Here is a 23,739-nt window from a genome sequence, read left to right on the forward strand (position 1 = left end):
GGGCCGTTAAATGGCCTTCCCAACCTGTAGCAGCTACATAGACTTGCAGGACAAGGATGTTACATCCTCGAAGCCGTTAAATAGCTTGCTCGACCTATGGTGGCCATGTAGGCTTGTAGGATGCAGGTATTGCTTCCTCAAAGCCATTAAATGGCTCGCCCGATCTATTACGCTTGAGAGCATCTTCATTGATGGTCATAGTGGGATACCGACTAGTGAGATCGTTGTTGAAAGTACTCAAATCAGGCAAATACAGAAAATAAGATGCATCCTTGTTTCCCATAAAGTCGATGGTCATAGTGGGATACCGACTAGTGACCCTTCCTCTAGCACCAATCTGTTATCGCCGGAAACTGATCTGACCGAGGTGCTGAGTTGGTAGTAGTCACTAGAGTTTCTGGCTCGTTTGACATTTGAATCGAAAAGATCAGGTAGGATTATTGCATGCCTCTACGGCAATGCTTTGGTGGAGTTGGATGGCGAAGGAACTACTTTGGACAATATCCAACACTAGACCTAAAACAACAAATGTAAAGAAGTTCACCCACTAAAGTGTATCCAGTGGAGGACCCTTTAATGCCTAAGTCAGACATGATTGTCAAGAAACAAGAGGAAGTGAGGAGTGGAAAGGCAACACAAGAGTCAAATGAGAACAAACTTATCTAGAAGACCCTCGAGAACGCAATATATATAAGTGAGGGCTAAAACCTATCGCTAAGTAGTTTGAGAGAGACGCTAGTTCATAAGGCAACAAGCTGCATATCTCGCATGTAAATTTTTTCCACATTTCTCGATAGCGGAATTTGCTTGGATACCATGTTTGTTAAGAAATAGCTAGTGATATGACCCATTTGTTACTGTTATAGTTTGAGATGCAGAAGACTCTCTATATATCTTTTGGATATGCTATATGGCAAACTTTCAATTGTTAGTCAATGATTAGATGGTGAGTTTTTATTGGTCAGTTTATCTTTCAAGCATAAGTCGGTTCGGATGGATCCCCATCCAAATTAATTTAAGCGAGCATGCTTTTTCCAAAAGAGAGAGCGTTTGGTTGCATAACGCAATTGACGACCTTCATGTCTGACTTTTCTGGTAAAAAAGCACTGACAATATCACCGGCCTCTAACATTTGGACGGCTAAGATCTGATGGTCATCGACTGATCAAGATCTGACGGCCTTCTGTCTCCAATCTCCAGGTCGTAGCACTCTCTTCCCTCTTTCTTTTTTCCCGGACAAATTGGACCGGACGGTAATCTCTTCGGCGCGGTGTTCGGGTCCGAGCGGCGGCGGTTGAGACTACCGTCCGGAAAAATTTGTCGGGGAAATAGAAGCACCGGAGAGATTCTTGCAGCGGATGGCGACGATGTTAAGCCCGACGAAGCTTGCCTACTTCGATGACATGCGGACTCTTGAATCCACCGCCATTTTTCTATCCTGCCTCCAGGTCTCGCTTCTAAAAACCTTTTTGTAAGCCTTAATTGTTTCGATTCTTTGCCGCTGACAACCTGATTTGGGAATTGGAAGGAAGAGGACGCCCGCCGTGCGGTGATCTTGGATGCCACTATTTTCTACCCCCAGGGCGGTGGGCAGCCGGCCGACACGGGATTCATCACGAACCGTAGCTCCGATTTCAAGTTCATGGTAGAGGACGTGAGATTGAAAGATGGATTGGTGAGAATTCTTGATTTCCGGAACTCCCCATCTTGTGTTCTTCTTCACTTGCAATTTGGGGTCTTTTCTGCGCTTTTGTGTTCATATAATATATGATGTAAATTTGATTATTTATTTCCATATGAGCTCAAATGAGGATCTTGAAATGGATATTTTTATATCATCATCAAATTGTTGAGTTCGAGAAGTTATTAACAAGTGAGAAGGGATCGTCTATCATGATGACCATTTTTTGTTGTTAGTTATGACTGTAATTATAATTAAAGGTACTAGAGGTGAAAAAAGCTTCAGTACTGACTATAATCTTAGTAATCAGGCTTATGCTCCTTGTTTATCAGCTTCGGTAACTTGTAGAATATTGGTCTGAAAGATTTTTCTCTAATGCACCTACTCTACTATAGGGAAGGTGTTTCCATATTTTCTGATTTGGAGGGTATCAACAACCAGGCTTGTGTGTTCCTTTAAGATGTTGCTCTTACTGCTTCTGTAAAAGAAATAAGGATCAACCATGATGCTGTGTTTCGCATGCCCAGTGAAAGGAAATTAAACCATGAATAGTTAAATTGAATTGCTTGCTGAGGCATTCAATAAGTTCCTTGTTAAGGTATATTGATTAACCAAGAACAGCTGGAACAGTTAATTAATAAGTGAACGGGACATCATTATCAATAACCTAAAACTAAATAAATTCCTTAATTAATGGAGCAAGCAAGTCTGATATCATTACCTAATTAAACTTTCATAATCTAATGCAAGAATTGAAGATGCCATTCATTTCTTCACCTGAATTTGGTTTCATGGTCTGCTCTGATCCCTTTCAGATGGAAGGTTTCATATTTCAGTTATGTGGATGTTATTTTGCATTAATGATGATACACTTTGTTAGGTTTTCCATTATGGATTTTTCAAAGATGTGCAAGAGGGATGGGAATCCAAACTCAAAGAGGGACAAGAAGTCAACTTGTATGTTGATGCAGAAAGGCGTGACCTCAATTCCAGGTATAGATTTCTCAGAAAATTGCAATAAGTTATTCTGAAACTGAGTTCTCTCAAAGTTAGGAGTTTATGTATTCAATGTCCAAAGTAATTTAATTTATTCTAGTGAAAACTTTATAGTATCAGCCTCGGCTGAAAGGATAGGAGATCGCGAACTGAAATCGTGGATGACCATTTACTGTATCATCCAATTACTTCTTCAATTATATATTCGATATCTTATAATTTATTCTAGTGAAAACTTTATAGTATCAGCCTCAGCTGAAAGGATAGGAGATGGCGAACTGAAATCCATTCTGTGGATGACCATTTACTGTATCATTCAATTACTTCTACAATGATATATTTGATATCTTGATCAAAATGTTGCTACCTTTATTATATTAAATATTTAATCCCATACTGTGAATAAACATCGTCTTCTCTTATTTGAAGTTGGATTCATAGCTGAGATCACTATGCAATGCACTGTGTCATGAAGCTCATTTCAGAAAGTTCCTGTGCTTACCCACAAGTTCCAATACTGTCATAGTACATCTTCGTGCCATGTCATGATGCCAAAGTTTGCTGTGAGAGGAAATGAATTAAAGCACCCTGATTTTGTCAGATGCAATCTCTTCACTTTTTTATTTCTCTTAAATTCTGCCTGGAGCGTAATTTCACATAATGAAAATCATAATTGTATAACATTTGTTATAACCAGGGTCTGCTGAACCAGTTGGAACCAACCGGTTCAGCCTGTACTGTACTGGTAGTAGCCTCCACCGGTATGGTACAGCGGTGGAATTCGGTTCCGACCCCGTACCGATGCGGTTCGCACCGGTACATGCCCGGTACCGGTCGAACCACACCGGTTCGGGCTTGTACCAGTGCGAACCGCACCGGTTTGCACCGGTACTCACTAGAAAGAAGGGGGGAAGAGAGAAGAAGAGAGGAGGAGAGAGGGGAAGAATACGTCTCGCGCTACCGGGCCTCTTTCTTCCTCCCGAGCACCTCGCGGGGAAGAAGAGCTCCTTTGCTCGCAGGAGAAGGGGGAAAGAGAGGAAAAGAGAGGAGGAGAGAGGGAAGTAGAGAGGAGGAGCTCGGAAAAAAGAAGAGGAGGCAAAAAAAAAAGAAAAGAGAGAGAGAGAGGCCGCGGGGAGCGCGCCAGCGCGGGGACGCAAGCGCGAGTGGGGAAACGCGTCCACGACTCGTGCCCGCGCGCGTTTCACATGGTGGGAATCGCGGTCGATGCGCGGGGAACCGCGTGCACGCGATTTCCCGCGCAGGCTCGCCGTGCGGGCAGCGCGTGGGCACGCGGTTCCCCGCGCAGGCTCGCCGTGCGGGCAGCGAGCCCACGTGCTGCCCCACTTGGCCGCTTTTAATGCGGCAGAGTGGCAGCGCGCGTCCGCGCATTTTTTTTTCAGAACCGGTTCGGTATCGGTTCGGATCGGGTACCGGTCTTAACCGGTACGTTGGTTCGGTCGGTTCATCTAACCTTGGTTATAACAATGTTGGGATAGTGCCATTATATTATAAACTTATATGACGGTCTATAGAAATGCTCATATTGGCTTGTTTGTTGCTATAATGGTGTTATATAATGGTCATAACAGCCATAATTAACACTTTCGCTATTTCAATAATTTGATTTATTCTTATATTATTGTCGTAGTATTATTATTTATTTACAAAATAATACTGTATGGTTCCATGATATTCATAAGGTCCTCATTTTTCTGTTATAACCTGTTGTTTGCCATTGGAACTAATAATTGCCATTTACTGAGTCGCAATCTGTTATAATGGTATAATGGCTTGTAAGTTGTAAGTGTAACTGTTTAATTTCATGGCTGTTATATGGCTATAATGGCATTATTACAACCATGTAAGGAGATAACTACAGTGAATGTGTATCTAATAGAAAATGAAGTGCATGCATCACTATCAAGAGAGAAGCTCCTGGATCTTATCTTATCCATTCATAAACTAGATAGTGAAAGCCTTGTGCGCCTGTTGCCTCTCTCTCACACACTCTCTCTCATGCACACATTTTTCTGAGAGTCACCTCCTTTGTTTATCTCATAACTCTGTATACAGATGGAGCTGGATAGGGGCTATCATGTGCATTTTACCTGCCCACTGTTACTGCACCTAAGCTTTTTGATACAAGGGTTTTTGCCTTAACTTGTTATTTATTTATGTTGCAGACTTCATTCAGCAGGGCATTTGTTGGATATATGCATGCGCAAGTTAGGCTTATCTCATCTCGAGCCTGGGAAAGGTTATCATTTTCCTGATGGGTATGATGTGGGAGCAGTTTTGGACCCTATTTATCATTTGTTTCTTTCTTTAATTTCCTTTTGATAAGGCCATGACTCTGAGTTTATTGTCTATTTATCAATGTCATCATCAAGGTGGATCTATATAGATTTGTCTATTATAAAATATTGATGTCTGGTACATTTTAGTTTTGGTATTGTTGCTTGGAAGATAGTTGAGATTTCATACATTTTATTCTTTCAGTTTGTCTTGTGTAATTGTACGTTGTTCTGGCTGCCAGATTCAACTTGCAAAATTCTCAAAATTCTCAAAATTTGACATCAAGGGAGAGCCTTGTTTTTCTAAAATTAAGATTTAAAGTTTCATCCATTCTTCTAGTTTCTTATGGGAGCTAAAAGCTTTCATGCTAGTCCATAACTGTATCATCCAAAATAGCTGCTGTTGTGGTGCACTATATTTGTTATAATATTTGCTCCAGTACCTGCCATATTATAGCTGAAAGATTTTAAAGCTGCTGCAATCAACAAAATTTCTTTTACTTGCTCTGCTACAATGTCTCAGTGACTTGCATGGCTTGCAAAACTCTGAATGGTCCTGGAAATTGTCATGCTCACTGCACGGTGCACACTATTTGTCCCTGGAGTTGTGCCTAGAATGATCTGTTGCCTAATATGATTGAGGCCATCCCAGTTCATTGCCATTGCTTCTTTTAATACAAAATATTTTCACGGATTTCTGCCGTTCACTATGTTAGCATCTGATCATGTGACTCCAGATAAATCTGTTATGGTTCAATGTGATCCTATGTTATCCTCTGTCAGCATTTCTTCTAGTACATCTGTACAGCACCCCATGACAGGTTGAACTTGTGCGTGCATTGTATTCCATGCTGCTCAGAATATATACTTGTTATAACTCAATATTAGTTGGGACCTAAATCAACCACTGGAAGCCATTTCATTCTTCATGCATGTATGTCGTCTTTGATCACGTTTTCTGAGCAAGTATCACCTGCCGCTCTTATTTAATTATTTTTTGTCTGCCATGAAAGTGGCATACAACATCAAGAAGCAAATATAGTTGTCTCTTCTTATCTTATCATTTTTATAGTTTTTTGAATATGTACTCATTCCACAAACTTGTTACATTTTAGGACTGACATCTTTGCTTCTGTAATGAGGATCTTGCGAACTGGATTAAATATTATTAATTCTTTCACTTTATCAGGCCGTTTGTTGAGTATAAGGGCATAATCCCAAAAGATCAATTGCAGACTAAACAGAGGGAGTTGGAAGTAGAAGCAAATGCGTTAATTTCTTCTGGTGTGAAGGTGGGCATCAGATCATGAAAGTAATTGCTGGTTTTGTAACATTGCCTTCTGTCTGTTGCCATGTTCTCTTCATCACTTTATTTTATGATGAATATTCCCTCAGGTGAAGGCTTCTGTTTTACCATATGAAGAGGCTTCTAAATGGTGTGGTGGTGATCTCCCTAGTTATATTTCTAAGGTATGTCTGACACTTTTTCCATAGTATGTATTTTTAGTATTAGTATTCTCAAAGATGATATCTGTTACTCTTAAAACATTTTATCAAGAATTGGTTGTTATGAAAATCTGATATCATCATCACAATACCTTAAAATACCTTAAGGTTCGGCTTGCCTCATGCATCAAGATGTGGCTTGCCAAAAAGTTGCTTGAGGCTCATAGGTGAGGTTGTCTGAAACTGATACAGGCCCGTCATGTATGGAGGCTTATGTGAGGCATGCACCTTGTGCCTCATCTTAGGCCTTCCATGGGAGGCAATAAGGCATAGACACTAAGATTTAATTATTTCCACTATAATAGAAGGAAGCAGATGTTCCTATATCCACTGTTTTAAATCGCGGTGGGATGGGGGTTGTCCCATCCATCCTGTCCCATTCTTGTGAGAAAATAGGTGTGGGACTCCAAAACCAATCCATGCAGGAAAAGAAGAAGAAACAAGAAGAATGAAATGAAGAAAAAAGAAGAGAAGGAAAAAAAAAAGAAAGGAACAAAAGAAGAAGAAAAAGAAAGGAAAAACAGGAAGGAAAGAAGGAAGAAGGGAAGAAAGAAGAAGAAAAAAGAAAAGAAAGAAAGGAAGGAAAGAAGAAAGGAAAGAAAAGAAACAAAGAAAGAAAGGAAAGAAGAAGGGATAGAGAGAGTACCTACTTGACACTCAACAATAATGGTTGTTGGGATAGGGCAGGACGGCAGGGCATCCTTTTCCACGAAGAAATCAGACACCCCCATCTCATGAGATTTAAAATCTTTTTATATCTATTTTGGCTGTACTTATGAATTCTTTAAAATGCAAAAATTAGCTATCATTGAATGCTATTGTGCAACTACAAATTTCTGCACAAACTACAAGGTGTAATAGAGCCAAATGTTAGATTCTTGTTTGGTTATACACTACTTGTAACCTTTACTCTAATTATCCTCTTTTTTATTTTCTATATATTTTTTATTTGAAGAAAAATCCATAAAGCTTGTGCCTCACAACTTAAGCTTGAGACCTAAGCCTCGTTGAGAATCAAAATGCCTGACCTTATGCCTCCACCTTTCTAAACATTGATGCAAAGAATCAGTTTATGATTATGAAGTAACATAGGCCATGTAATTATGTACTTTAGATGTGGATATCAAGAGAGACTTAATCGGTGTGATAAGTTCCAGCTTAGATCACACTGGAAGGTTAGATGGCATTGGTGGAAGACTTTTCGCGGGGCATGAGTTAGCGTTGTGATGTATTGTCAGAGGAAAATAAGTATTAGAAGTTGAAGCTTCCATCAAAGGCACAGTATCTCGTATTCTTTCAGCAGGATTTCCTGGTACCGACACCCACTTAACTTTACTATTATGCACAACAAACAAAATATGGAATTTTAAAGATGTTACTTTCTTAGGCAAGATATGCCGTCTAAATGGATACATAATTTGTATATACTTATCATAGTTTGAGACTGGGAAGGTGCAATACTTCTCTGTTAATGGAGTATTCTTATATTCAATTTGGATTGGATGTATTATGAGAAATAGTTGGCAGTGATCCATTGAGATTTTTTTTTTTAAAAAAAAATGATTGGAAGTGAATGTAGCAAATTGCGAAGCGAAAAGAGTTAAGCGAACAACTTTCTTGTTTCTTTCTTATTTCCCTTTCTTCCCCCTGTTGTGTGTCTATTCTCAAATGACATGTATTTAAACCATAAGAAGCTTGGCACTTAGAATGAAAATTGTGGTTAATAAGTTGCACATCGTGATTAAAAGATAAAACTGCGGAAAAGCTTTAAAATGACTAGTTATGAGTTGAACTTACCTTTATGATTTTGTTAAGATTGCAATACCCATTTTTTTCATGCAACTGTTAATCTAATGATCATGAAATCATTCAGGGTAGCACTCCACGGATTGTGAAGTTTGGTGACCACCCTGGATGCCCTTGTGGAGGGACTCATGTGGCTGATATTGCAAATATTAGGAGCTTGAAGGTAATAATGGCTTAATTACTTGCAACTGAACCTCCACATCTGATTTGAGCATTATTAATATAATATTATAACAATAAGCTGCATTCTTTTTCATGTTTATTTCTTTCCCCCCAGGTGGGTGCATGCTTTTTCTTTTTTTGGTGATAAGGTGGATGTGCTTTGTTTTTTGTTTGAGTTTATATTATGTTTTATGCATATATATGTGCTTATATCTCTATGGATTCATAATCGAGCCGAAGCCTGAGGCACCCCTTGACCGACACTCCCCCACTTCTCAGTTATTTATGCCAACTCCCATGGCGGGACCGACCATCTTAGTGATGTGTTCAATTTTGAATATCGAGAGAGATATAGAGATGGCGAGAGAGAGAGAGAGAGAGAGAGTAAAACTCCACCTTTCAAGCTTCCCTTTCCTCGCACTCTGAAACACAAACCCTATTTTCATTGGCCCCGACATCAACTCTTCACAATCTAACCTCAAAGGCTCAAACTTCCATCCAATTGCTGAATGACCTCATCACCCACGGCCTCAAGCATCACCCGCAGCTGATGGATCCTCCTCAACTCCATGGCTCATTACCTCACTCTCACAATGCTGAATCCATAATCCCTCCTTCCTCTGTCCTCTAGTCTTTTTAACATATCCACTTCCACGACCATCTATTCACCATTTGTCCCTATATCCTGCAGTGCTAAGCCCACAGCTCTCTCTCTTACCTTGAATCTTTTCACAAAGATCAAGCCCTGAGGCCTGAACCGTGCCCTTCTTGCCAGCTTCCACCCCTCAAAGCTTGCTCTTACCTTGTTGTAGTCTATGATGCTACAAAACAACAACGGCATCATCATCATCTTCTTCATCATCATAATCTTCATCATCTTGCTATCTGTATGTCTTCATCTTCATCTCCTTTTAAAGCAGGGTCGCAGAAATTTTCATCAGCTTCTTCATCATCATAATCTTCATCATCTTGCTATCTGTATGTCTTCATCTTCATCTCCTTTTAAAGCAGGGGTCGCAGAAATTTCAATTTTTTGTTGTCTTTGTGGGGTTTTATTTGCTGCTGCTGCTGCTGAACATCATGATAGTTTTGTTTTCTTGATGAATTGTATTTTTGCTGAACAGATTTATGTCCCATTAGGTTTATTTTAGTGCTTATATCATGCACTATATCTACAGTATATCTCATAGATTCATGGTTTATGTTAAATATTGTTTTTCTGGAATAAATATTGGTTTCTTTTCATTGTAGTTGTAACATGTTATAATTAGATTTATAGCCATTTTGGATTTTGTGGTTATAAGATACCTTTGAATAGATGCCGCTTTATGTATGCTTAATAAATTTTCTTGAATAAAAACAATAGTTTATGTGCTGAAGTTTACTAATTTGAATATCTGGGTGGCTGGAGAATCAATTGAAACCAACCTGATCTTGGCTGGGTTGTGCTGTTTGAGTTCGGACCTTGAGATTTCAGTTCTGAAAATTGAGGATTAATGAGGATTATTGTTAGTTGCAGTTAGCTTCTAACTTGAACCAACCAAACCCATGTACATCCCTATCGGAGGCTGCAAAACTACTTGCACTCGATTACTTCATCAACTTATAATTAATGTTCGCTTCTGGGCATGTTCAGAATATTGATTGGAAAATTGGCGCATACATGTATGATATTTAGTTATTCTGCAATCTCCTAAGAGATTTAATAATTTCTTTGGTCCCTCTCAGATGCCACTAGATATGCTACAGCTATATAGGACAAGCTTATCTCAGAAAAAATCTGAGTCTAGCCAAACTCTTAATCTAAATGGTCTTCTGATATCTTTAAGGGACCAATAATAGTGGTGCAGCAGATTTCTTTACCTATTCGAACCCAATATCTTTTATTACACTTGAATCTTGTGAAACATGTTTAGATTGTGAACCCAGTCTCCAAGTAACAAAAATATTCAAAAAAAAAAAAACTAATCAGATGCTTATAAATGGTAATGATGATGCTTGAGGATTACGCCATGTAAGGTCATTTTACGATATTTGCTTTCAACTTCTCTCCTTTTTTTTCTTATTTGTTTGCTTTCTAGCTTGTACCAAACAGTCCAGTTGTGTAGACTTGTAAGGTGGGCCATGGACCCCCACACCACAACCGGATGTAACTAAAATTTTTTTGTGTATACTTGTAACTAATTTCCCTCATCAGAAATATCCCTTTTAGGCAACACCAGAACTTTGGTAGGAGTCCTTTCCAAATATAATCCATATCTTGATACACAAACAATATCCTGAATTGAACCAAGAACAAAAAAATTTCTCCTGTACGCACTCATTAAGGACAAGCAATGAGAACGAAGGTGCTGCCATTCTGCACATCCAGGCAAGGCCACACTGATTCATTACATACTAGCAATGCATGCATGAAAAATTTTAAAGAGATATATTTGTTATTGTCATCAGAACCTTCTATTTTTCCATTGAATAATGCTTCTTTAAGAAAATATAGTAACCTGGTAATTGCTATGGAATAACATCATGAAGCATAGTTAGGACATATATAATTAATTCCATATATTGTTAGCCCTTATAATGGAAAACCCTGGCTCTACTGCTGCCTGAGACCTAAAGTGTTGATGAAAAAGTTGGAAATTGGAGGATCTCCTTGGGTAAACATGTGCCTTGTCAATCGATGACAGAGATGCTAGAAGGCATTCCAAGGACTTGCCTGAATTGACTTTTAATCGAAGGCAAGCCTTTTAAGCATGAGAAGAGTCAAGCATGCATTACATGACTTTGTGCGCCGTCCATTGCTTATTCTTGGCCTTAAAATTACTACCTTGTGCACTTTCCTTTGGATATGGCCATCATGGTAACAGCCTGCAACATGAAATAGTACAACATATCAGATGTTCATAGTAAAACTTGGTTTCTGCATTTTATTTGGCATTTTAACATGGAACATTCATTTGGCCCTGGTACCTTTTTTCAGGTTATGCAAATCCGGACGAAGAAAGGATTCACTAAAGTATTTTATAACATCAGTTCCTGATCATTTATCATCAGTATACTCTATGGCATGAATCGTACCCCATGGGGAGAATAGAATCACAACATGCAGGCCAACTCAAACCTTAAATTTGTCCATCTTTGCCAAGCTAGATGCTGGCAATTTTGGGAGCATTCTGTAGTACATCAGAAGGGTCCGAGTTGAAGAAATGAATGTAATCCTTATCATTGGATTGCTGTTTCCATTGTGAGAAATGACAAAAGAAATACATGAAAGAGTGAAAACACACACAGATTATATCAGAAGCTATTGATGACTGCAGTCTATGTTTCGACTTTTAATTGTCTTGTTTCCCTTTTGATTAATCGATGCATGATTATCTTTTTCTAGAGAATCTCTCTTCTGCAGCATACTAGATAATTATTGTTTGTGGATTCCTGTTTTGCACACTCTCCATGAGGGTTGTCATTTAATAACCCTAATATATATATATATATATATATATATATATATATATATATATATATATATATATATATATATATATTGCTAGGATGGGTAACTCACACTTGACGAGTATGAATATACTCAATAAAATCGGAAAACAGAATATCTCGGAGTGCCCAGGCCAACTCCCTATCCCTAGCCTATAGGGTACCACTCGGTCCACTTGCATGGCTGGCCACATAGGCGGTCACCCAATCCGCAGCTCCATTGGTTTCGTGAAATATATGCTTGGCATGGAAGGCTCCTCCATTCCTCGTCATTGCCCATATGTCACGAAGGAACGAATGGTTGCCGCCAGCACCCTTTGGATCCTCCTGAATCTAACTGATAACCGTGGTCGAGTCACCCTTTAGGATGGCTGAACTGGCTCGTAACTCAAGCCGAGCGTGTCGAAGGCCTGCCCAAACAGCCCTCAACTCCGCACCAGGCACAGAAATGTCGAATAGCTGACAGTCGCCTGCTGCTACCACTTTAGTGTCTGGGTCCCTGATAACAAAACTCGCGCCTCCCCTTTACCTCTGTCGGCAACGTATCTATCAAAATTGACCTTGAGGAAACTCGGAGGTGGGGGCTTCCTGATGAAGAACACCGTACGGGGTACTATTCGAGCAGAATAAAAATTCTAGATATCCCAAGCTATCAAAGGCCCTTTTAACGATGAGATATGACTAATTTTCGCTACCGACGCTTGAGCGCTTTCTACCACGAGCCTCGGCGACATTCTGTACTCGCCAAAAGTTCGAGCATTTTTTGCCAGCCAAATCTAGTAGGCTGTGCAGGTCGCTCTGACAGCCTCTTGGCGTAATAGTGGCATACCCGACTATCGGCGGATGGTCAGTAAGAACTGGTCCTGCTGGCTCCAAGCCCTCCACAGGAATCCTGCCACCCGCCATGTCATTCTCGCCTATATGCACTGAAACATCACATGGTCCACCATCTCGTCAACACCGCACATCTCGCATACTAAGGGAATCCTCAAACCACATCCACTAAGCACTGTTCTCGTCGATAAGCGGTCCCAGACCACCTTTCATAAGAACAGTACTACCCTCGGATGAAGACCAAAGCGTCAGATCCAAGCACATTCCGGTCCTAGCTCATACTTCCGCTGAAAGAGGTGGGAGAGATCTCCCACTCTGACATCAGTCTTATTCGAGATACTTCAAACTCAGACATCTGGACCTGCACACCTTGGAACCGGCAAAGAGCGGACTCTCTCCACAAGGTGCACCCCAAATAGCTGACGCAAAACCCTAATATATTTCGGATGTCAAAATTTGCCTAAAATTGTGATTTTTTATGTCCGAAATATCTTGGGAAGGTGGGACCTTTACCTCTATCAGACTTTATTTCTCTTCAATATTTGTGTATAAAAAAGCCACTCGGGGGGTTTCTACATAGCAGTGAAGGAGAAAGAGTCTGATCTTATCCTTTAGCATCATTTTCAAGAGAATTCCTAGGGCAAAAGGTGCTCAACGTGTTGCTTCTTTTCACCTCATAATAATGATAACATTTATACAGAAAGAAAAAAAAAATGGTAGTCATGATGACATCTGAAGTTGATTATAGGCTACTTAATTTATATGGTGGCGTGTTGAGACATGATTAATACTTTGATTGGCAAGTTCTCATTATATCAAGTTCTGGCGTGTTGGACATGCACATGTTCTTCCTCATCTCTCTGTTTTCTAAAAAAATGTAGAATGAGAACCTCAAGCCAGATTTTGTATCCCTTAAGCAATGTCTACTTTAGGGATCTATTCTTGTAGTCTTATATTTGGTCCAACAAAGTTAATGGGGCAAATATAAGGACAAAAAGAAAGGGAAAACTGAGAGGGAGATTCCTGATCACCTTGAACGGGGTCACGATTAAAAAATGGGACTCAATCAAAAAAGGTGGGAGGGTCTAAATTTGAATATTATCCTATATCTTTGCAATTTCTATTCTCAAATCCACTGTATTTTTTGACACCGCTTGATTTTTGCGTTCACAGTTATGCTAGCGGTCGTGGGAGAAGAAATCTTGAACCCAAATAAAGACAAGAATCCATGTCACTTGATGACCCCTCTACTAAAAAAGAGACAAATATGTCCCATCCCATTTCATGTGCACAAGATTTAAAACGTCATGGACTTTGGCTTCTTATCCTACGCTAGAGGATTCTAAAGACTCACATTGAGATGCTATTACATGAGAGACTTGAAGTCCTCTTTCACCTATGCTTGCGAACATTTATCTGCACAAGCTCGATCAAGAGATAATGTCAAATGATATTTTTGCAACTGTTCTGCAACCTATGTTTCATGTCAAGCCAAACCAACCATAATGGTGAATATGGTAGCTCGACATACTATTGGCGAGCCAAATCAAGTCTCAATCACCTAGGACTATGGTAGCTATGAACAACATTGCATATGAGAACAATTGGCCTCGGAGCTAAGTGAATATCAAGCTCATCGTCTTAGTTAAGAAAATCATACAAGCATCCATATTTCTTCAGCATCTTCCATTTCTATGTATTAAACTCAAAAGCTAGCAAAAGATTTAAGGTTGCTATAAAACGCACCAAGTTGACTTGTGCAGTGTCATTTGTAAATCATTTACTACTTTTACCATGCATTTGAGCATAGATCTCCAAGAGGAACTTCTTAATGAATAAATAGACAGAGCACCCAAGACACCCATCCACATAAAATGCTCGTACCTATCAAACTTAGATGCTATAAAATCAATACCTCCAACATGCGGATGTTGTTTGGATCTATTTTAAAAAGACAAAATTTATACACATGCACACACAAGCAAAATCATCTATTTGCAACATATTATCTTAATGTGGTATCCAAACTACAATTTTACAACTCATATAGCAATATATTAATTAGCATAAGAAAAATAATATGATGGTATAGAGTTTTCTTTCAAATATATACATAAAACTTTTATGTTGGGAATATAATCCTAATATTTTTTTAGCATCTTTTTAAGATATAAACAGAGATATATCTGCACTATAATTATCTAAATCCTGATGTTTAGGGATATACCTTTCCCAATTCAAATCCGAGATCTTTAGTTGCCAAATAGTGGGTATCACCACTAAGATAAATAGTAGAAAATATCATTCTTATCAAGAAAGAGAAACAATGCCATTCTTACTATAATGCAAAGTTCTCGGCATAGTTGTGCAAAGAAAGAGAAACAGTATGACTGCACCAGCCCAAATTAAAAATAGATTAACCAATTCTAAAAAGTACAGAAAAAAATAAATAAATCAAGCTTTCTATCATGCGCATTGCACGTGTCCTAGTTGCCTTACGTGACCTAGTTTTGTTTCTCTAGGGAGTCCGCAGAGAAGAGGCCAACCACGCCCGCCAATTTCACCGCTTGGAGTCCGCACAGGCTGCGAGAAGCCACAACTTCGTCTCCTCTCTCGCCTTCCCATCCGTTTCTCTCCTCCCTTCTGAAATCGAACAAAGCCGGGGAGAATCAAGAGCAGAGTGCTCACACCAAGTCTAGTTCAAGTTCTTCTGGGTACTGCTTTTTTTTTTTTTTTTAATCTCTCTTCGACGCTACTTTTGGCACCATCGAGTTCTTGTTCTCCTCTTTTTGGAATGTTTGATTCGTGCTTCATCAGAAATTCAAAATTTCTATATTGTCCTTCTTTTACTTTATTTACCAGGCTACTATTATAGTTTGTTTTGAAGATTCTCTGGATTTATTGCGCTACTACTACTAATATTTGATGGAAGAGACTCATCTCCCTTCATTTATTCTTCTTCTTCTTCTTCTTTTAAATTAACTTTTTGTGATTATCTATGGCTTTGATTTAGAAATGTTTATTTGGAGGATATGGATGTGAAAATCCTTTAGTCCACCTAAAATTATGAGGGAGAGATGCAAAGGCTTAGGACTCATCCTGTACAATGGCCAAAAGCTTAGGTCTTCATAAGGTTTGGGAGATGCAGACAACCTTAGATCTGCTTCTTCTTTTTTTTTATGTCGATTTTCGACACAAAATGTTCAAACACTGCAATTTTGGTACAATACTGAATTTGAATCCGCTTATGTCAGCCCTCGACTTTTTTCATTTGGGTTTGGGACTGGTATAGGTCGTGTTGTGCATATCAAAGTAATGGTAAGAGTTGCAAAAATTAAGAACAGAGTGATGGTAAAAATTAACTAAAATAGTATGGGCACGTAAACAAATATCTGAGGGTGCTCCGAAAGGGGAGGATTGTGTTAAAGGATGTAAAACAAGGAAGGGAAGACCCTAGGTTACATTAATGGAGGTTGTGAAAAAGGATATGAAATAGAAGTAAACCAAAATAGAAATGCTTACTGAATAAGTATCCATATATCTTAACCTAATATTTGGGAGAGGCTAGATGGTTATGGTTGTAGTGGGTCGATGGTAAATACTCGGATTCTAATAAAACACCGAAACTGCTTGAGCATTAAAGGTGTGGAAGGCCCTGGTCTTGACCAAGATAATAACAATTGAATTATTCTAGTCAGTTGTTTTCCAATCACCTTGTTTCCCTTCCTCTCCCTCACTTTTAAACTCTATCTCATGTTTATTGCTGGGATTCATTTGGGATTTGAATGTTCTATTTCACTATACTTGATGAATCCCTTAATCAGAAGACTTTAATGCTGATTTTATCAATTGTTAAAACTTCTTTTCTTTTTTGTTGCCTCTTATGAATCAGAGGCATGGAACTTTTTGTGGATTTTGAATTTCAATAGCCAAGAAAGGTTCCACTGTTCCACTACTGTAGAAACATGTCAGAATTCTCACTCAATAATATTGGTATAATGGAATTAAAAAACAAACAAAAAAAACCACAAAGTTGGGGGCGGGGGCAGGTGGAGGGGGTGTTGAATCTTGAGGCTTTCCTTAGCTTCTTTATAGGAAAACATCTGACATCCTTCTTAGGAGAGCAGTTGTCTCAACTGCCAGTTATGTGATAAAATTAAGACGAGGTAGAAGTACCCTATGTTTTGAATTTTTAACTGCAAGAGTTCAGCAGGTTCATGTTCATCATAAATAGGCAGGTGGAGTTACAAAACAAGAGCTTTGGAATGCAAGTGAACGCCACTACAGACCACATGTGATGGCATTAGGAAATAATGATAACTTGAGTTTTTTCTGTTACTGTAGGAAGCTTATATGCAGAACCAAACTAACAGATTTATACAACCGAATCAAAGCTTATGGGGTTATAAGCAACAGGACATGAACAAACATTTGACAACATGTGTCTCAACATTAGTTACTGCAATTACGCATCATTAGTTACTGCAATTATGCATCATTAGTTTTTGAGTGATTTTTTTTTTTTTAATGCAAAGATGTTTTTGATATTGGTGTTCAGATCTTATAATAGAGGCTTCTATACTTTGAAGTTCAGTTGGTTATTTTGAAAATATTTTATTTGCTAAATGCAAAAAATACTACAGCATGACGGATTCATTTATATTTATTTTTTTTAATAATTTAATGCAATATTAATTTGAGGAGACCATGTGCAACTTTATGTTTCGGTTTAATGCAAACGTTTTAATATTGTTTGTGAAAGCCAAGTATTGAAATATGCATATTCATACTTTATATGTTGTGCAATACATCCTGGTGTGGTCGACAGTCCTCTCGTCTTGAAGTACAAGAGAGTGGAGAGGTAAAAAGCAAAAGCCAAGTAAGGTTTTGTTGCCACTTCACATGTAAATAGGATAGAAATTTGGATCACATGAACATGAAGTAAGAGACAAAAATTAAACTCCATATGTGAGCTGTAAATGATAGATCAGACAATATCCATAAATTTCATGTATCTTAGCCAAGTTTACACAGTGGAGCTATCTGCGGTATGTGCATAGAGAATGACATGTAAACTTTTTCCAAGAATAACACAGATTGGACAGATATTAAACACTCGATGTGGCAAGTTGTCTGCATATTTCCTTAGTTGTCACATGCTGCATTTTAGAACTCTAGAACCACAATTGTGAGGGGGAACACAGTAACCAAATACCAGTGAGTTTATAAATTAACCTAGTGCATTTTTTATTTCCAAGCTTTTATTTCAGTATCGATGTATAGCAGCAGATAGTATGGTAAATTACTACATGTTTTCAGCAATATTTATGTGGCACTATTATTAAGTAACTAAATTGCCATATATTCTATGGAAAAATTTCAATGTGTATGATTTTAATACTTAAAAGGAAATTCGATGTGCTCAGCATATCATAGTAATCTATTCGTCATCTTAAAATTCTCATGGGCGTGGGAGCGTATTAAATTACTTGAAAATATCTACTTTTTCTTAATTATGTACGAAGGTTTCGAGGCTGTCTTGTGAAAGTTGCTAACTATTGCCAACCATCTGAATAGTTAACTTATGGAAAGCTTCATACTGGTATATTTACTAATTTTTCAATTGCATAAGTTTGTATATGCTTTGGAGTTATTGTATCTGTTATGGTAACTGTCTTGGAGTTAAGTTTTTATCTGTTGTGCTCTTCTAACTATCAAGAATACTTATGAAGGGCAAAAAATCATATGACTAATACATCTCTTTTCTATAAAATGGTCATTGTAAATAGTTCTTTTTCCTGATTCTTTACCCGATTTATTGTCTGATAGATATTGTTCTCAATCTAATACGTAATCTAAATTCTTTTTCCAGCTAAAAGCACTTCCAAAGAATTTGTTGATAGGTTCAGTTGTAAATTATGGTAAGCAAATCTGATGGGAAATTTAATGTTAGTTTTGGCTACCAATGTTTGGGTAGAAAAGGAACTGCATGTGATGACAATGAGAAGGTTCAAATGTGCAAAAGTTCATTTTTTTGCTTCTCAGGAGCTGCTCTAAGTGCAAATTTCACTTTAGCAAACACAAATATTTGCAATGGTTTGATTGGAACAGGGATATTACCCAGTTTGGATTCTCCAAAGACATTCCAAAGAGTACCTTCTTCACCATCACTGTCTAGTTTGGATATTTTATCATCTTCTATGCAAAGTAATACATCGAATTTAAGTGGGTGCATATCTTCTCAAAGTGATTGTTCGGATTGGGATGCAAGCATGCTGAAATCTATGAGTGCTCCTTCCCATAGTGAAGGCTTTCTTAATGCTATGGAAGTGGAAATAGCTGGTGGGGCTGCTGGGGAAGATAGAGTCCAAGCAGTTTGTTCTGAAGAAAATGGATGGCTTTTCTGTGCAATTTATGATGGTTTTAATGGGCGAGATGCAGCTGATTTTTTAGCTGGAACTTTATATGAAAATATTAGGTTATATTTGAACACATTAAACTCAAAAATGATGACTAGCAATATTATGATGCCAGATGACTTTTGTCCAGATGGTCCCCTCCCATATCTTATAGAAGACCATAGTTTTCATGAAAATATGTCTTTGGAAGCTAGCAGCATCAATGACATGGGTGTTGCCATGGTGCAAAAGGAGGAAGGCTCATCTGATGTGTTCAAAAATTGTGTCATTAGTTGTCTTGAACAAGCTCTTGCACAAGCAGAAAGTGATTTCTTGTATATGGTTGAACAGGAAATGGATGACCGACCTGATTTGGTGTCTATAGGATCTTGTGTTTTGGTTGTGCTTATCCATGGGCAGGATTTATATTCACTTAACTTAGGTGATAGCCGAGCCATATTGGCGAAAACAAAAGGCATCAATGCTGAAAATTTGGAAGCAATTCAGCTTACTGATTGTCACTCGGTTGATAATGAGGCAGAGAGAATGAGGCTTTTGTCTGATCACCCTGATGATCCAAAGATAATTTCACATGGAAAGGTGAAAGGGAAACTCAAGCTAACTCGTGCATTTGGAGTAGGTTATTTGAAAAAGGTAAAACATTAACTAAAAAATTATACTTTTTTTCTCTCATGTTCTTTTTTAAAAGAAAATACATTCAACCTTTTTAACCAGAATTTTATATTTTCCTAATATTTGCAGAAGAAATTGAATGATGCTTTAATGGGCATTCTTCAAGTTCCAAACCTTTTGAGTCCACCATATATTTCAACGCAGCCGTCACTCAACATTCATAGAATTTCAAAAGATGATCAATTTGTTCTGGTTGCAAGTGATGGACTGTTTGACTTCTTTAGTAATGAGGAAGTTGTAAAGATTGTACGCTCTTTTATTATCACCTCACCATCAAGCAATCCGGCAAAATTTCTAGTGGAGCAACTTATGTCACGAGCAGCTAAAAGGGCAGGTATAATCATATCCTATGCTTTAATAATTTAACTCCTTTGTGTTTAGGTAGACAACTTTCATTATGCTTTTCTATGAAATTATGCTTTCTTGCCATTACTTTTTTGTTTTAGCTCTGCGCATTATATAAGTTTAGGCTAAAAGTGCCTCCTTGATTCTGTTTATTTCTAAATTCTATAGCTGCACCTCAGAATTCTCTGTTCTTAACTTTAGAGCATTGGACCTAAATTAGTGATTCTTATGAAAACTAGATATCATGAAAAAGTATAAATGTAATTTTTGAGTTGCACTGCTTGTATAACAAAGGATTATTGCATTTCTTGAGAGTTAATTAGAAGTTTGAATCATACATAGTTTAGTGATTCAGGAGGAGATAGTATTTTGGTCCATAAACAAATATGGTTTTGCCAACAGCTGTTTAGCTAGCTCAGCTGGTGGGACTCCTCTCCTAAGGACTCGCCTTTGGAGGGAGGTCCAGGGGTTCGAATCCTGGAGTTGGCAAATTACCATCACTGCTCAGAAAAACAAAAACTAAATATGGTTTTAAAAAAGGCTATGGGTGGGTCTGGATGTGGAAGGAAGGTGGATATGGCTTTTGGGTTTAGTTGTCAATTGCAAATGTCCAAGGCTTTGAACTATTGAAGATGAAGGAAAAATATTTAGGGTTGCTTAAGAACGATGTTTCTTGTGAAAAGATTCACTTATTTTCTTCTTAGCTCCGCCAACATGAGAATAGAAGTATTTATAGACATAGAAATATGATTAGTTGAGTAGGCAATTGAATGTGTGGCATATGGGTTGGCTTCTAGGTTGGTGATAGAATGACTTGCATAGAGTAGCTATAAAGTGGCTTTAAGGTGCCTAATTAAATTGCACTTCTCAGGTCAAGGAGGAGGTTCTTTTTTTGGGCTTTCCATAATGGAATTGTATTAGGCTGGGCTCATCTAGTTGGATAATAGATAGGATTGGCTATTCAGGCATGGTTTCATAGTTTGAGATTTATTGCCTTGGCTAGTTGGTTGCAGAGGAGCTTGGTCTTTGCTAGCCAAGTAAAATTTAGATTTAGCTTGGGGAAAGGAAACATTTAGTTAATTGAGCTTCACATTGTGGTTATGTTTATGGATTTGTGTTTGGATGGATGTGGTTTAGAAAGTTTAGACTAATGAGAAAATGTTAGGTCGGATTTTGGTAGTTATTGGATTTGGGTGAACTAGTTTTAGTCACTTGAGTTATAGTTTGTGGTTTGGACTAACTACTAACTAGAAAATATTTAGGTTACTAATATTGGGCTGAAGTAGTTTAAGGTATGGAGAAGAAATGGACTTGCTCGTGGTGTTTCCAGTTGGATAAGCTAGAGAGAGAGAGTCTTCTGTAATCAAAATGACAATGTTTAACATGGTAGTTGGTTGGTAGCTTTTCGTTTGGGAAGATGAAGATGGATCCTGTAACCTTTAGCATTGTCTGTTCTTGTTTTAGAAGCCTTTATGATATCACAATCATTTCATAAATAAAAATAATCAGTTGTTTCCTGTTCATGTTGCCTTGGTTTTCATCTTGATGAACTGTCATGTTATTTATCCTACTCTATTGTCTTTTTGCTTGCAAGTTACAACAACATGCATGGATCATTCAATGTAATCCAGGATGCACAGCTTTTTTCGAGTACGAATGCTTCCCATGGTCTGCAATTATTGGTTGGGTTTGTGACGTACTTGTCCTTTTGTGTTGGTCTTTAGTTGAACACAAATCCAAATTACATTCAGTGATAAATGATTGTGGTGATTCACCATTAATAATTTTAAATAGAGAATGTGTGTTTTCTGGCTATCAGCACCAACTTTCAGTGGATCTAAGAAAAATGACAATCTTCGACAGTTTGATTCTGAGTACCTAATATAATATCATGAAGTTCTGCTTAAGCTTGAGCCAGTTCTGTAGTACATCCAGTGATAAATGATTGTGGGGATTCACCACTAATATTTGCATGTTTTCTGGCTGTCAACACCTACTTTCGGTGTATTTAACCAAAACGACAATTTGATTTCTGAGTACCTGATATATTTTCATTAGATTCTGCTCAAGCTTGGGCTGTTCTTAAACTTCTCATAAAGTTGATTGAGCTTTGCACATGACTCTGTGTAAATATCCTAATCCCTGCATCTGGTTGGCTTCAGGGTTGAGTCTTGACGAGTTGATGGACATCCCTGCTGGTATGAGAAGAGAATATCACGACGACGTGACTGTCATTGTGATTCTCCTCGGCACTGGCCATCAAACATCTACTGCATCAACACATCAATAATCATCCAGTTGTTGAAAATTCAAGTTTTTGACAGCATGTAAGATTGCCTGTGATTATTGCATGAATTGCATGTTCCTTTCATCTTTCATTGCCTCATTGTACAAACCTTTTACAGAGATCAGGCTTTCCAGCTCCACAGTGATGCTGTGATCCATAGGACCCTGGGTAATTGTCCTACAAATACACGATCCTTCCTGCTCTTGGATCTATCCTTGGCTAGTCAAAGATCTTTTGAGTAATCAATTAATGTGCCATTTTTAATGAACTCCATTTGTTGCTAATTACATTCTGCTCTTGAAGTTATGAACATCGATTCAAGTGGGCCAAATCTCAACTTTTGGTGCGGCATAACATGGCTCATGAGCCATAATTATATTCTTTTGTTCTTTAGATTGGTAGATTCCCACTTTTAGTAGAAGGCATCACTAGCTCTAGTATTTTTCACTAAAAATATGCCCTAGTGCCTCTTAGGGACACTATTCTAAATGTTCTTCAAATCGATCTTAGGGCATTCATCTCGCCTTGATGCATATTGAGATCTTGGCCTGATGGGGGACATGATCTGCAGATTTGAGTTGATGTGTACCTAAGAATACCCTTGTGGTCCCATAAGGAGTTTGGGTGGGGATAAATGTTGGATACCAATGGCATTGTTCTCAGAAGGGTGTAAAATAGAGAAAAATGTAGCCAATTGGCCATGGTACAAAGTGGATGCCTTTTTTCTCCTGTTAGATAGATGCCTCCAGTCATACCAACAACAATTTGGGATGGGAATGACCACCATCACTCAAGAAATCACATCTCACCTTCATCTTTAAGTTTCCACACACACACACACACACACACACACACACACACACACACACACACACACACAGAGAGAGAGAGAGAGAGAGAGAGAGAGAGATTGTGGTCTCTAGTGGAAGACTTTGACAGGAAAAGAAGGTTCCCATCTGAGCTAAATCAAACATGGTCAGATGGAGAGTCAGAGGCCTAGGCATTTCGTAAGGATAACCCTGGGCATCTTGCAATTGGGAAATAGCATGGAATAAACCTTTACTGAGTGGCTTGTGTGAAATATCTGGACTCGAATATTCTACTTTACCATTTCTTAGATATTCAAATATCTCAAAATATCCAAGCCATGCCCTTATATTTAAGAAGTTGCATTAACTGAGCTGGGTGGACATGAGCAAGTTGTATACAAGTTGGAGAACTGCATCTACCTACCAAACCAAAAAG

General features: G+C 38.2%; 2 protein-coding genes across 4 annotated transcripts; both read left to right on the forward strand.

The window, feature by feature from the left end:
- The first annotated feature begins 1,043 nt into the window (after positions 1–1,043).
- Positions 1,044–11,832, forward strand: LOC103718619 (alanine--tRNA ligase 1). The gene is made up of 8 exons (XM_008807530.4): positions 1,044–1,448; positions 1,529–1,675; positions 2,562–2,674; positions 4,861–4,953; positions 6,161–6,263; positions 6,367–6,441; positions 8,351–8,446; positions 11,426–11,832. The coding sequence occupies exons 1-8, from the start codon at positions 1,359–1,361 to the stop codon at positions 11,483–11,485; spliced, it is 777 nt and encodes a 258-aa protein (XP_008805752.1). The 5' UTR covers positions 1,044–1,358; the 3' UTR covers positions 11,486–11,832.
- A 3,458-nt stretch (positions 11,833–15,290) lies between these two features.
- LOC120103767 (probable protein phosphatase 2C 40) lies at positions 15,291–22,825 on the forward strand. Of its 3 annotated transcripts, none has more exons than XM_039124759.1 (5): positions 15,291–15,484; positions 18,644–19,823; positions 19,932–20,196; positions 22,370–22,534; positions 22,613–22,825. In XM_039124759.1, the coding sequence occupies exons 2-4, from the start codon at positions 18,690–18,692 to the stop codon at positions 22,495–22,497; spliced, it is 1,527 nt and encodes a 508-aa protein (XP_038980687.1). In that variant the 5' UTR covers positions 15,291–15,484; positions 18,644–18,689; the 3' UTR covers positions 22,498–22,534; positions 22,613–22,825. The 3 variants fall into 3 exon arrangements, with proteins under 3 accessions (XP_038980687.1, XP_026664884.2, XP_038980688.1); XM_039124760.1 differs by having other exon boundaries at positions 15,293–15,484; positions 18,644–18,692; positions 18,883–19,823; positions 22,370–22,815; XM_026809083.2 differs by having other exon boundaries at positions 22,370–22,815.
- Positions 22,826–23,739: the final 914 nt, after the last annotated feature.

This window comes from Phoenix dactylifera, chromosome 3 (assembly GCF_009389715.1).
Source record: "Phoenix dactylifera cultivar Barhee BC4 chromosome 3, palm_55x_up_171113_PBpolish2nd_filt_p, whole genome shotgun sequence".
In the NCBI taxonomy this organism is placed as follows: Eukaryota; Viridiplantae; Streptophyta; class Magnoliopsida; order Arecales; family Arecaceae; genus Phoenix; species Phoenix dactylifera.